We start from the raw sequence: 14,958 nt of genomic DNA on the forward strand, positions 1-14,958 counted from the left end.
GTGGCCCGGGCCTTCTTCGACGGCATCGTTCGCTTACACGGGTTCCCGGCTTCGATCGTCAGTGATCGGGACCCGGTGTTCACGGGACATGTCTGGCGCGACCTCTTCAGGATGGCGGGCGTCCAGCTCCGTCTAAGTACGGCATTTCATCCTCAGACGGACGGTCAGTCCGAGGTGGTTAACAAGGTCATTGCCATGTATTTGCGCTGTGTGACAGGTGATCGGCCTCGAGCTTGGGTGGACTGGCTCTCTTGGGCGGAGTACTGCTACAACACCTCCTATCACTCCGCCCTTCGTGCTACGCCGTTTGAGGTGGTATATGGTCGTCCACCCCCGCCTATACTTCCGGTGGACCCGGAGACGGCTCGGACGGAGGTTGCGGGTGACCTTATCCGCACCCGTGACGAGATGCTTGCTGAGGTCCGTCAGCGTCTCCTTCAGGCCCAGCAGCTGGCCAAGCACTACTACGACAATCACCATCGCGAGGCGGAATTCGCCGTGGGTGATTGGGTGTGGCTGCGTCTTCTCCACCGCTCTACGCAGTCACTCGACCCGCGCGCGAAGCGAAAGCTCGGCCCTCGCTACGCTGGGCCCTTCCCTATCGTGGAGCGCATTGGGAAGGTGGCCTATCGTCTTCAGCTGCCAGACCGCGCTCGTATCCACGACGTCTTCCATGTGGGGCTGCTCAAGCCTTTCCGTGGCGAGCCACCGGCGGCCCCTCCGGCGCTACCTCCAACCGCCGATGGTCGCATTCTTCCGGAACCAGCCAAGGTGTTGCAGGCACAGCTTCGACGTGGAGTGTGGTTCGTCCTCGTTCAGTGGACGGGTCTTTCGGAGGAGGAGGCTACGTGGGAGCAGCGTGAGGAATTCCGCCAACACTATCCAAACTTTCAACTCGAGGACGAGCTGTTTGTGCAGGCGGGGAGAGATGTTATGACCGGCTTGGCCTATAGCCGGCAGAGGCCCACTGGGCGTTAATATTAGGGGCTTGGCCCGCAAGTTATCTTAGGCAAATTATTTTAGGAAAGTTATCTTAGGCTCGAGTTATAAATACTAGTTGTAAGACATCAATTGAGATCAAGCAATAAAGATATTATCTTCTGTTGCCCGGCTCCCCAAGGAGCCGGAACCCTAGCCACCGCCGCGCCCAGCCCTAGCCGCGACGGCGCCCTCTCGCCGGCGCGCCCGCTCCAGCCCTCGCTCCCCTCCTCCTTGCCCATACAATCTACGCCGGAGGCCCGGTAGGAACCCTAGTCCTACCAGGACGCCACCACAAGTTTACTTCCAAGCGTCCAGGTTCCATGCGGGTTCATCAAGTACATCACGATTGACAAGTTCAACTTCACCAAGGTCTCCGATCGATCCCTTTCCCATGGAGATGAAGTTTTTGAATCAAGCATGACTCTCCTTGAGGGGGCTAATGAAGGAAATCCTAGTGTCATCACCATGTCTTGACGACACACATACCATCAATACAAAGGTGAATCTTCTCCTTTATGCGTGTCTACTCGCTACTTTCGAGGGTGGTATACTACTTTGACCCTCCTACGTTTTGCACCTTCAGGTTCGAACCAAACGACGTATGTGTAATGGAGGAGGTAATGGGCACAAGAGCTACTACACCATTCATGGGAGAAGCGTAGAAGCCGAGCCAGAACTGCAAGATGGAGCAGGCCGAACATAGCGCAACATCACGGCCGGATTGTCTGGGCATATCAGGCCTAACTACCCAGCTTTGGGACTTCTCGCCAGCGTTGCAAACCGAGAGCATCCAAACAGCGAGCCAGATAGCCCGGGTCACGCCTCGCCCAAGCCAGCAATAGGTGATCGGACTGTTGGGGCCTAGTCATCGTACTATTTGGGGTCTAGACGAGAAGCACCGGACAAGTCTATGGACTATCCGATGTCAATGCTTGCGCTAGCTGAAGCTCCAGGCCGGGATTGTCCAGGCCATACCATACCCAACTGAATTATTTGGTCGCCCGCCTGCGTGCAGGCAGTTCTGGGCCAAAGGCCCATGTATCCCTTTCCTACACTTACCCATTTGTTGGCTAGACTATATATACTCCTTCCCTCCTAGATTTGTGGTTAGGTAAAAATTCACGCTGGGCATGAAACCCAAAGCCCGAACTCGAATGAGCCGATCACTACATCAGGTAGCAGATCTCAGAACCCAAATTCAATTTGGGTATAAGGCCATGATACCCGAAAAAACCGAATTACCCGAAATACACAAGAAGCCCGACAAAAAAACACCCTGAAGGCCCAAATAGACACGACAAGCCCAAAATCACTCTCTAACCCTAATTTGTCTAGGTTCATGCCCCGCTGCCTCCTCTGTCCTCACTCCTCACGCATGTGTCGCCTGCATCGAAGAGCGTGCAAGGGGATGCGCCGCTCGTCCTTGTCGTCGGTCGCCTCCGGCAGATCTGCCGCTGATCACATTGCCCATCGCCACCATTGTTGCTTCGCCTACCACCGTTGCAGCGACGTGCGTCGTGCGCCAGCGCCCCTCGGCTCTACCGTCCCACGCACACGTCGTTCGTGCCTGGCCACCGCCGCTCTCCACTGCGTGCGCCATCGCCGCCTGATCTCCTCCCAACACACACGCTCCTGCCAGTCACCTCGGCCTTGCCGGTCACCTCAGCCACCCGCCGTTGGCCGCCAGACTTGGCACCATCTCTGAGACAACGGCCAACACGCCCGCATTCTCCTTCCTCTGTGATTTATTTCAGGTAATTCGGGATTACAACCCGAATTTTCGGGTACCCAAACTTTCAGGTATCAATTTATTTGCTTAAATTTCGGGTTTTGTTTTTTAAAACCCAAATTTTTGATAACCCGAACTACCTGACCTGAACTTTCGGGTAAACCTGAACGCCCAGCTCTGAGTAAGAATAGATCTCATTGATAGAGCTTAGCTCATCTTCCTGCCCTTATAGGATCCTCACCTAGTGGGGTCAAGAACTCTCAAGGGAGAACACTCAATTGGAGTACAATGCCACTTATGGGTAAAGACTCCAAGAAGTACAATGCCACTTACGGTTTAAGGCTCCTACGAACAGCACAAGACCTCCTTCCATGGAGAAGAGTCTCCATGTGTAATTCAAGTCCTCTCTATCCTAGGACTTAGTGAAAAAACTCCCACCTCGTTCTTGCTTTCCCTTGGATTTGTAATAAGTCACATTAACCATGTGGTGTGGATCTACTAATTACCCACAAGTTTTTCCTTCTAGCATCATGTGTTTGGTGTGTTCTTCCTCATCAACCTCCAATTCACCTTCACTATCACCATGTATCATTATTTCCCTCTAATCTCAACTCCTCTGGCGCAAATCCGCTAGCATCCTGCTCGATCGCTGCTCTCCATCCTCTGGGCAGATGTGAAACAATCCCCCGACGGCTGCAAGGTATGGCTTCTCTTCCATCTTCCCCCAACAGCTGCAAGATACGGCCTCTTTTCCATTCTCTTCTTCCTCCTCTCTCTTCTCCCAAACCTCCATTTGCTCCTTCTCTTCTTCGCCTCTATGTTTTATCATTTGCATCTGCTAGCTCCTTAGCCATCCGCATTTGCTTCCTCCTGACATCCGCTTCAACACGACTCCACCCACAAGGTCATAGCTCCACCACCACTTCTCTACTTCATGCTTGATCTGGTTGCTCTAGTAATTGGCTCTCTCTTAGTGTTGCTGCAATAGCCAAGTGTCTCTGCCTGATGTATCCTGCGACTGGTAATGTTATGGTATATCCAATGACCCTAGGAGAAGAGCTACATCCTACGATCCGGCTTGGAAGTGTGTGTTGGCAAAATTTAGACAGGAAATATTTACTCCGGTGTATGTTGTGAGGAAAGATAGTCCATGCCAGAGTGAGAAGGCTGAAGCAGCACCTTTTCGTGGGTATCAGTGATGTGGATAAGTGTCCCAATGCATCTGTCTAAATTAGCAAAGAGATGCGCAATTTTTTATACATAAGAAAGTTTAAAGCTATGGAGTGATATATAGACGAGTAGGACGAGGCCAAAGTTCAAAGGCACCATCTCCTCATCTACACAAGATGATTTCCAGCCTACGCTTTGCTAACGGCTATCATGTTATGCAACTTGTAGAGTTGTGGTACACTTGTAAAGTTGTGGTGCACTTACGAGATCCTAAAATTATGGAACGGTTATAATTAAAACTAGTGAACGTGTGAATAAGATAATATGTCCCATACAATGGGGCCAACTGTTGTGCTCCCTCCGTTCCAAATTATAAGATGTTCTGACTTTATCTGAATCGAATGTATATAGACGTGTTTTAGTGTATTTGTTACTCATTTCGGTCTGTATGTAGTCCATATTGAAATATCCAAAATGTCTTATAATTCGGATCATTTTTTTCTTCCTAAGAGATCTCTTAGCTAAGAGAAGGCAAGACTCTTTTTTTCCTCTCTTCCATGTCACCAATTATCCTACATGGTACAGCTAAGATAGCACCATCAAAAACGCCCTTAAAAGGTGAGGTGGTGCTACACAACCTTGCCTTGCCTTAAAAACATTGGCTTAAGTTCATCGGCAGTTATGTCGAGCATGTCATGTCCGATAAATAATGAGGTTGAAGGTGTCAGAATGAGAAGAGCGATATAGGGACATGTGATTAATGATTTTTCTTTAATCAAAGCCTGAAATATACGAGAGGGAAGAGGTGGACCTGATTGTCAACTAAAGGATGTCCCTGGAAGCGTAAAAGAACTGGAAGAATAAATGATTCATCATCCTGTATTCAAGAGATAGAACGAATAAGATGAGATTACTCTCAATCCATAAATGGGGAAATACCTCAAAATAGCAGTATCATGATAACCAATTACTCCCTCTTGCTCACAACACAAGTCCTTTCAGAATATGCACCAGACAAACATTTCAAGGTTTGAACATCTATAGAGAAATAACTATTAACACCAACAACATCACTAATATTACTAGGTCTCATCATGAAACGTACTTCTATAATGAAAATTATTATTATTTTCGTCAACATATTCGCATAGAGATGGAGATTACCTATTTATACATTTAATTTATTTACTATTCAATGACGAGTGGAAAACTTAATCAGGTCTGACAGAAACAAGCAATACTTATTAGTGCTTTGGAACAGAAGTTATATGCCTTGGAATTGGTTTGCTCTGCAGGTGCCGGTACATCAAGATACGGTGCCAGTTCCTCTGCCGTAACAACTCCACCATTCGAAGAAATATACTGCCCAATCTGTGAATTTATTGAACGAGACACTTGAAATTTGCTACTACAAAAACTAATAAATAGTAGCAACTGGTTCGGAGAATGTCGAATAGAAGCAGCTACATGCTGAGAAAGTCTTTACCATCTTCCACCTTCTCTCTTCAAGCCCGTCATTAGGATCACCATTCCCAAATACAAACGAGAAGACCTGCACAACATTGATTAGACAATATACAGTTTAATCCCACCTGTGCATGTCAGAATTACACAAACAAAATGAACAATCATGTCAACCCAGTTTAAATTACAGATTCAATAAAGCTCATCCCCTTATCTTTTTCTACCCGCCTCCTCCTGGAGGAACCTGTATCCAAGTACCTGGTGGAGAACACATGAGATTGTATCGAAAATGATAAGAATCTGTACATAACTGATTTACAATCACATGGGAAGTTATATATTTTACCAGATCCCCAACTCAAAAGTTACAGGATACTTACCAAAATAAATCTGTTGGGAGGAACATCGTAGAGCCATAGGATCTGCGCCGCCTTCCACGATTATCTTCATCACTGCTATAAGAAGAGGAAGTGCTATCACTGGAAAGGGGATAGGGAATATAAATAATTATCTTGCTTAAGTACCTAAACACAGAAAGTTATATAAACAATAATAATACGCAAATGCTGACAGAATCTTCAAAACTTAAGGGCATATGGCATCTACTGTGTATCTTATCTTGGGAGGTACAGCATATGGTAAGCTGTGCACACAAACTCTACTTTGCAATAGCATACATACCTCGAGCTTGAGAGGATGGCAATGATGGTAGCATATACAAGCACAATGGAAGCAACTAGTGCTGTCCCAAAAGACACCCGCACCACATACGCACCCGCTTCCTGCAAAGAAGCAGAACATAACTAAAATCAGCACCTGCTCAGATAAATTAAGACAAGTCGGTTGCCTCTACCGAACACCTTGGCTTTATCGACCAGTGGCTCCACCCGCATTCTGAATGACTTGCCAGCGAGCTTCGCCCTGTAGTCTTCCGGGAAGACGTACAGCACCTCCCCTTCCCCCGAAACCTACACAAATCACAAGAATTACACGCTCAGATCGCAGCCGGAAAGAAGGCTAGGTGGCTGGGGGGGGGGGGGGGGGGGGGGGGGGGGGGGGACCTCCAGGAAGCCCCCGGTGTCGGACGCGAGAGCCTGGAGCGCGCGCTCTGCCAGGTCAATCTGCAGGCCGGCGCGGGAGGCGACGTCGCCGATTGTGACGCGGCCGCCGAAGTGGTCGACGGCGTCCATGGCGCGGTCGCGCACGTCGGCGGGGAGGCGGTCGGTCTCTACGGTGCCGCCAAGGCGCGCGAGGCTCGGAGCCTCGATGCTACCTGCCCGCGCCTTCACGGAGGGGCGGCAAGGGGGAGGGAGCCGGCCGTTAGCGACGTGAAGTTGGTGAGGGGGGCAAGGGGTGGGCAGAGGAGGGGATAGGAGGAACGGGGCATGGCGAGGGGGCCTGCGGTGGGCATGGGGAGGAGGGCGGAGGCGGAGGTGGAGGGAAAGGGAAGCGGCGGCGGTGGCGGCCATGGCTGGCGCGGCTGAGGTCTAGAAGGAGGAGATGATGGTGGGCATCTTGCCGGGAGGAGTGGCTGTGGAGGGAAGGTGAGGAGGAGGAGGACGCGGTGTGTACTGCCCGTGGCCACGAGATGGGCACACCACCAGGGTCGTGTTTGATCTTCGCGATGGAGCGTGACCGGTGGAGCCTTGCTCAATGTAATTCATGACAAAAAAAAACTAACATCTCCATATTGTTTGATTATTTGCATCCGGTCCTACATAAGCGCAGTAATTTTGAATTAGTTTTAGTGTCTTGCATTGGCTTGGATCATGTAATTACACGGTATTTGGTTGTATACACGGAATATGATTAAGAAAAACAAATAGAATTACATTGTGTATCGCGTCTCGCGAGTGTGATAGACGGTGATCGAGGCGCCGCATCCGACACGACGAACACAGAGTCTTGTGCAAGCGTTCCTGCCGGCACCGCAACAAACTAATTGCTAACGTCATCGTCGCAGAGAAAGTCCGGACGAAGGAGTGCTAAGGCAGAGGACGGGGGAGGAGAAAAGCGGTGTGTGTCAGACAACGATGACTACGATAGACGGTGGGTGTGGCGCCACGTCCAACACGACGACCACGGAGTCGTGGGCGAGTGACCCTCACGGCGGCACGATGAACTAGTTGCTAGCATGTCGTCGTAGATAAAGTATGTACGAAGATATAGGACAAAGGAGGAGGAATGTAGTGCGCGTCATGATCGAACAACAACAACAACAACAGAGCCTTTAGTCCCAAACAAGTCGGGGGTAGGCTAGAGGTGAAACACATAAGATCTCGTGACCAACTCATGGTTCTGACACATGGATAGCAAGCTTTCACGCATCCCTGTCCATGTCCAGTTCTTTGATGATGCTCCAATCCTTTAGATCTCTCTTTACGGACTCTTCACATATCAAGTTCAGTCTACCTCGACCTCTCTTGACATTATCAGCATGTTTTAACCGTCCGCTATGCACTTGGCTTCTGGAGGCCTGCGCTGAATATGTCCAAACCATCTCAGACGATGTTGGACAAGCTTCTCTTCAATTGGCGCTACCCCAACTCTATCTCATATATCATCATTCCATATTCGGCCCTTCCTTGTGTGGCCATACATCCATCTCAACATGCGCATCTCCGCCACACCTAGTTGTTGCACATGCCGCCTTTTAGTCGGTCAATACTCAACGTCATACAACATTGCGAGTTGAACTACCGTCCTATAGAACTTGCCTTTTAGCTTTTGTGGCACCCTTTTGTCACAGAGAATGCCAAAAGCTTGGCCCCACTTCATCCATCCGGCTTAAATTCGATGGTTCACATCTTCATCGATATCCCCATCCTTCTGCAACATTGATCCCAAATAACGAAAGGTGTCCTTCTTAGGTACCACCTGCCCATCAAGGCTAACATCCCCCTCCTCCCTGTGCTTGGTAGTACCGAAAGCGCACCTCATGTACTCGGTCTTAGTCCTACTAAGTCTAAAACTTTTGATTCCAAGGTTTGCTTTCATAACTCCAACTTCCTATTGACCCCCGTCCGAATATCATCGACTAGCATCACATCGTCCGCAAAGAGCATAAACCATGAGATATCTCCTTATGTATCCCTTGTGACCTCATCCATCACCAAGGCAAAAAGATAAGGGCTCAAAGCTGACCTGTGATGCAGTCCTATCTTAATCGGGAAGTCGCCAATGTCGTCATCACTTGTTCAAACACTTGTCACAACATTATCGTACATGTCCTTGATGAGGGTAATGTACTTTGTTGGGACTTTGTGTTTCTCCAAGGCCCACCACATAACATTCCTCGGTATCTTATCATAGGCCTTCTCCAAGTCAATGAACACCATATGCAAGTCCTTTTTTGCCCCTATATCTCTCCATAAGTTGTCGTACCAAAAAAATGGCTTTCATGGTCGACCTCCCACGCATGAAACCAAGCAGATTTTTGGTCACGCTTGTCATTCTTCTTAAGCGGTGCTCAATGACTCTCTCCCATAGCTTCATTGTATGGCTCATCAATTTAAATCCACGATAATTAGTACAACTCTAAACATCCCCTTTGTTCTTCAAGATTGGTACTAATATACTACGTCTCCATTCTTATGGCATCTTGTTTGCTTGAAAAATGAGGTTGAAAAGCTTGGTTACCTATACTATCGCTATGTCCCTCGGGCCTCTCCACACCTTAATGGGGATGCAATCATGGCCCCTCACCTTGCCTCCTTTCATCCTCTTTAAAGCCTCCTTGACCTCCGACTCCTGGATTCGCCGCACAAAATGCGTGCTAGTATCATCAAAGGAGTCCTCCAGATCAATGGTAGAGCTCTCGCTCTCCCCATTGAACAGTTTATCAAAGTACTCATGCCATCTATGCTTAATCTCCTCATTATTCACTAGGAGTTACCCTCCTCCGTCCTTGATGCACTTGATTTGGTCAACATCCCTCATCTTCCTCTCTCGGATCTTGGCCATCCTATAGATGTACCTTTTGCCTTCCTTCGTGTCTAACCGTTGGTAGAGTTCCTCATACGCCCGACCCCTTGCTTCACTCACAGCTCGCTTTGCGGTCTTCTTTGCTATCGTGTACTTCTCTATGCTGTCTACACTCATATCCAGATATAAGCATCTGAAAGAATCTTTCTTCTCCTTAACTGCCTTCTGGACATCATCGTTCCACCACCAGGTATCTTTAGCTTCTCTTCTACTTCCCCTGGACACTCCAAACTCCTCGGAGGCCACCTTACGAATTCAAGTCGACATCTTCATCCACATGTTGTCTGCATCAGCTCCTTCCTCCCAAGGGCCCTCCTTAATGACCCTCTCCTTAAACGCTTTGGTAAGCAAGGAGTGAAGACGGTGGTGACATGAGTACTGAAGGACAACGTGTAAGTGCATCTAGTGCCCCTTAGTGATTTTGGTGGTTTGAAGACTTATAGGTTAAGTATCTAATGTGTTCATGAGTGTACACAGGATCTATAAGTCACTGAGGAGTTTGAAATATTTGATGAATATCGACCCCTAAAAATGTATATCTTCGGTTGAAGAAATTGGTCTGAAGCTAAAGAATTGAATCGCGGAGAATCTGCGATGAAATTGATATTCCTCATGAAGATATTGAAATTGAGGAATTCGGTGTGTCCTGAAGAAAATCATCCTGAAGACTTTGAAGCATGAAGATTTACTCTTTCTGTTTTGTTTTCTTCACACTTGAGTAATAGGAACACCGTACTGTTAAAGGGGGTCGAGGTAACACATTGGAATGAATTTCCTCATGATGCTCAACCCAAGCCTAGTCCTACCAAAAGCCTCAAGTGAGGAATATGAGTGACATGAGGACTCTCACAGTTGAGGGTTCTGACCGTTTCGATAGCCACGCCACATCATTGGTCTTATCCACACCAACTGTCATATTATTTAAGGGCATTAGTGTCAAATCATGTCGGGATGCTCCTAGGCTATAAATAGCCGCCCCCCACAACCATTAGCTGGTTGGCTGCTCCGTTAGAAACTGACACTTGTCATAAGAGCAACCCAAATTCCTCAGAGTCTTCGAGAGTAATTCATCAGTGAGGAAATATCCCAAACACCATACCACAAACCGAAAACCAAGTGATTGAGCATCACTGAAGAAGTTGTTCATGTGTGGGACTGAAGCCTTTTACCTTTGAGGACTGTGCATCCTCCAGACGGTTAGGCGTCATGGTCTAGAGCAATCCAGTAGTCAATTGTGGATCGCCGGGTGACCAAGTTTGTGAGGGTTTGGAAGTCTGCCCTGAAGACATACCACGAGTGTTGGGCGAGGATTGTGTGTTCTTAGCCGAAGGAGAATACGGTAGGGACTGTGTGTCGTTTGGTTTCAATACCAAGCCGCTCCAAACCAGATGTACAACTGTCACAACAGTTGGAACTGGGTCATCAACTACCGTCTTCGCTGTGAAACGGGTTCTAATTCCTCAACTCTTTAAATTCCTCAGATTATGTGTTGATGATTTCTACTGTCATTGTTTGAAGAATTTGCTGAAGACTTTCTCTGAAATTCCTCAACCCCAAAATTCTTCACGCTAGTTAATCCTCATCTGTTTTCTGCGTGCCTGCTTACTGTGCAATCTGTTTTCACATTCCTCATGCTGAAAAACTGTTGTACTGTTTCCGCTATAAGTTAGTCATCAGTGAGGAATTTCCTCAAAAGGAATTTCCTCAGTGATGAAATTCTAAAAATCTCCTATTCAACCCCCCCTCTAGTCGATATAACACACTTTCAATTGGTATCAGAGCAAGGTACTTCCTTGTTCTGTGTGATTTTGGTTTAAACACCTGGAGTTTTAGTTATAAAGACTGCAGGCATGATTAAGGTTACTGCAACATGTCCTACTTTCGAAGAAAAGAACTTTCCCTTCTGGAAGACCAAGATGCAGATGCATCTACAAGCTATTGACAATGATCTCTGGTATATTGTGGAACATGGCATCCCCATCATCTCTGCTAGTGTCTCTGCTGCTGATGTGAAGAAATTCAAGCAACTTGATTCTCAAGCGAAGAATATCATCTGTGGCCATTTGAGCCCAGGCCAGTTTGGAAGAGTGAGTACTTTGGGCTCAGCGACACTTATCTGGGAGAGACTATGCAAAGTAAATGAAGGAGTATCAACCCAGCGTGATTCTCGCGTTGATGTTCTTCGCAATCTCTTCAATAGCTTCAAGAGGCTTGACAATGAAAGCTGCCAAGATACCTTTGATCGCCTCACTGACATATCAAATGAACTGCAAGCATTGGGAGCTCGAGACATTACTGATCATGAAGTTGTGAAGAAACCGCTAAGATCTTTGGATTATTCATTTGATACTTTAGTCCTAATGAATCAAGAAAGACCAGACTACAAGATGCTTGATCTAGCTGATATACTCGAAAGGCTCAATACTCATGAATTCCAGCAAGAAGAAAAGAAATATCTATATGGACCAAGTTATTCTAAACCACGTGCACTGAAGGCTAGAGCAATTTCCTCATCTGAAGAAGAAGACTCGGATGATAGCATTGGTGATCCTGAGGAATTTGGACAGGATCTTGCAATGCTCGTGAGGAAATTCCAGAGGTTTACACGACGTGGCCAGTTCGGTAAATCCTTAAGAAGAGATATGAGGAAATCATAATCTTCACCTGAGGACTACAAGAAAAGAACCTGCCACAAATGCAAGAAATCAGGTCACTACATTGCTGATTGTCCCCGTTGGGGAAAGGAATCAAAGAAGAAGAAATACAAGGATGATAGTTTTGATGACTCGAAGAAGAAGAAGAAATCTTCAAAATCCTCATCTTCAAATCCCTCATCGCACAAGAAGACTAGTTTCAGAAAGGCTCGGGCACTTATTGGCAAGGAAATGGATTCCGAGGAAGAATCAGAGGAATGTGATGAAGAGGAGGGTTCTGATGAAGACTCGGGATCTGGACAGGCCAGTCTTGCACTTGCAACCACTTTCGTCAGCAAGTCAATCTTCAACCTTGAAGAAGATGATAACACCATCCACACTAATGACTATGCTGATGACTGCGCTCCAACCTATTGCTTCATGGCAAAAGGTTCAAAGGTATCGAATGATGCTTCCTCCTATGATTCAAGTGACTGTGAACCTGGTGATTATAAAAAACCCAGTTACATTAAACTTGCTATCATTGCCACTAAACAACAGACTGTCCTGGAAAAGCTTCAGAAACTGCTAGATAGAAGCGATGACCTGTTGAATGATGAAATGAATCTTACCCAAATCCTCACTGAAGATGTGAAAAGTCTTCAGTCTAGATTTGATAATATTCAAGATCGTCATGACACACTCCTCGCTGATCATGAGAAACTTTCCTATGAATTTCTTCAAAGGAAGCTTGATCTAGAGAAGTTGAGGATTTCTCATGATGATCTTCGTATGGAAAATGATTCATTACTTGCTCAACAAATCAGCGCTGCTCAAGCTGAATTCATTCCTCCATGTCTTAAATGCATTGAACGTGAAACTGCTAATTCTTCACCAGAATCATCAAATGCTTCTATTGCTACAAATTCTTCAACTGCTCCTGTAGTGTCAAGTTCCTCACTTGAGGAAAACACAAATGTCACTGATGAAAATGCAGGGCTGAAGGAATTGTATGTGACATGCATATGCAAAAGTCTCAAAGGACATCAAACCCTTTGTGATGTGCTCAAAAAGCAGATATTGAACAAGAACCCGAGGAAAGAAGGAATTGCCTTTGAGAGGAAATTGAATGCTGATGAATCTTATTGGAAACCTAAGCAGTATCCCAAAACCTCATGGGTTGCTGCTACTGGGCCTCCTTTTGATCCATCCAATCTAACTGGTTTTTCATGTGAATTATCCTATTCCTCAGATGAGTCATTTGACTCCAACTATAAACTTTTCAAAAATCAAGCTGGTGAAGTATTTGCTCGATATGTTGGAACTAACTGCAGGAATGGCCCTCCCTTGAGGAAAATCTGGGTTCCCAAAAGTTGCCTTGAAAATCTTCAAGTGAATGTCTTCATGACACCACCGTTGAAGAATTTGAACCCCATATCAAATTCCTCAGGAGGACCAAAGTCTTCAAGAGGATTAAAATCCTCAACTGGTCAAAACTATGCTCGTACCCGTGCTAATGCTTCTAATATGCAGGGAAACTACAAGGAATATGAATATGAGCGTTACTCTTCAAATCATTATGTTCATAAATCCTCAAACCAGTTCTCTGTATATTCATATGAGTACTTTAACCCCCTACTGCTAAGAGAAGTGCATTAGCTTCAATGCCTCCTTTCTCATATGGTGCTCGCAGGATGATGAATGCTTTACCACCCCTTCAGATGTGGGTGGTGAAGAAATTGAACTAATCACTTCTGCAGGTCAGGTCTCCAGATGAAAATCATCATCTGAAGAAGTTACTGGAGACCTGAGGAAATACTTGATAGGACGCAAGCTAATATTGATGAAATAGAAATATTTCACACGTCCTTATAATTCTGTTATGATGAAATTCCTATCTGATGAGATTGATATCATATTCTTCAAGTTTGAAGCATATGACATGGTAAGTTGTACTAATTCATCTGCAGGATGACAAACCCAAGAGTAGTGAGTGGGTTCTAGATAGTGGCTGCACACATCACATGACTGGTGATAAAAGCCTGCTGATGAATATGCCACTAATTCCATCACCTCTAAAGCAAATCACATATGCTGACAAAGGTAAAAGCAAGGTATTGGGACTTGGCAAAGTGGCTATTTCCAAGGATAGGCATATGTACAAAATGATGCTTGTTGAATCCCTTGGATTTAACCTCATGTCAGTCTCGATGCTTTGTGATCTTGATATGATTGTTATCTTTGGTAGATATAGATGTGTTGTGATCATGGAATCTCACAAATCCAAAGTCTTCGAAGGTGTAAGAAGAGGGGATTTGTACATTGTTGATTTTTCTACAGGTCCTCAACCAGCCACTTGCTTACTAGCAAAAACCTCATAAGGATGGTTGTGGCACCGAAGACTAGGTCATGCAGGCATGAGGAATTTGCACACGCTCGCGAAGAAGAAGCATGTCATCGGCATCGAATCAGTCAAATTCCTCAAGGATCATCTCTGCGGTGCATGTGAATCTGGGAAAATGACCAGATCCAAGCATCCCTTGAAGACTATCATGACCACTGCTCGTCCCTTCGAATTGCTTCAGAGGAAATTGCTCCAGAACCAGTTCCTCAGCCCAGACGAAATCCTCAACCAGCTCATCCGAGGATTGCAAATGAAGTAGAACTTGACAAAATCCTCAATGACATCAACGCGCCAGGTCCTCTCACTCGCTCAAAATCTTCACACTTAGTTAACTTTTATGGGCATTTCTCCTTTGTATCTATCACAGAACCCTCAAAAGTTGTTGAGGCCTTCCTGGAATCGGAGTGGATCCAAGCTATGCAAGACGAACTTCTTCAATTCAAGCTGAATGACGTATGGGAGCTCGTCAAATGACCAGATCCTCGCAAGCACAACATCATCGGAACCAAGCGGATTTTCCGAAACAAGCAAGATTAGGATGGTCAAGTGGTGAGGAATAAGGCATGACTTGTAGCCCAAGGCTACACCCAGGT

The 14,958-nt window shown here is 46.3% G+C and overlaps 1 protein-coding gene across 7 annotated transcripts in view; it reads right to left on the reverse strand.

Moving 5' to 3' along the window:
• Window positions 1–6,947, reverse strand: part of LOC123401318 (uncharacterized protein At5g03900, chloroplastic) — a 44,078-nt gene extending 37,131 nt beyond the window's left edge. For 2 of the 7 annotated variants that reach the window (XM_045095101.1, XM_045095096.1), the window contains exons 1-8: window positions 6,406–6,946; window positions 6,205–6,312; window positions 6,026–6,126; window positions 5,725–5,799; window positions 5,533–5,602; window positions 5,367–5,432; window positions 5,153–5,251; window positions 4,692–4,757 (exon numbers count right to left, since the gene is read on the reverse strand). In XM_045095101.1, coding sequence (XP_044951036.1) covers window positions 4,692–4,757; window positions 5,153–5,251; window positions 5,367–5,432; window positions 5,533–5,602; window positions 5,725–5,799; window positions 6,026–6,126; window positions 6,205–6,312; window positions 6,406–6,813 — 993 coding nt within the window. In that variant the 5' untranslated portion in view covers window positions 6,814–6,946. Of the gene's footprint in view, window positions 1–4,691; window positions 4,758–5,152; window positions 5,252–5,366; window positions 5,433–5,532; window positions 5,603–5,724; window positions 5,800–6,025; window positions 6,127–6,204; window positions 6,313–6,405 lie in introns of all 7 variants that reach the window. The other 5 variants (XM_045095103.1, XM_045095102.1, XM_045095097.1 and 2 more) reach the window with 4 other exon arrangements.
• Window positions 6,948–14,958: the final 8,011 nt, after the last annotated feature.

This window comes from Hordeum vulgare, chromosome 6H (assembly GCF_904849725.1).
Source record: "Hordeum vulgare subsp. vulgare chromosome 6H, MorexV3_pseudomolecules_assembly, whole genome shotgun sequence".
Classification (NCBI taxonomy): domain Eukaryota; kingdom Viridiplantae; phylum Streptophyta; class Magnoliopsida; order Poales; family Poaceae; genus Hordeum; species Hordeum vulgare.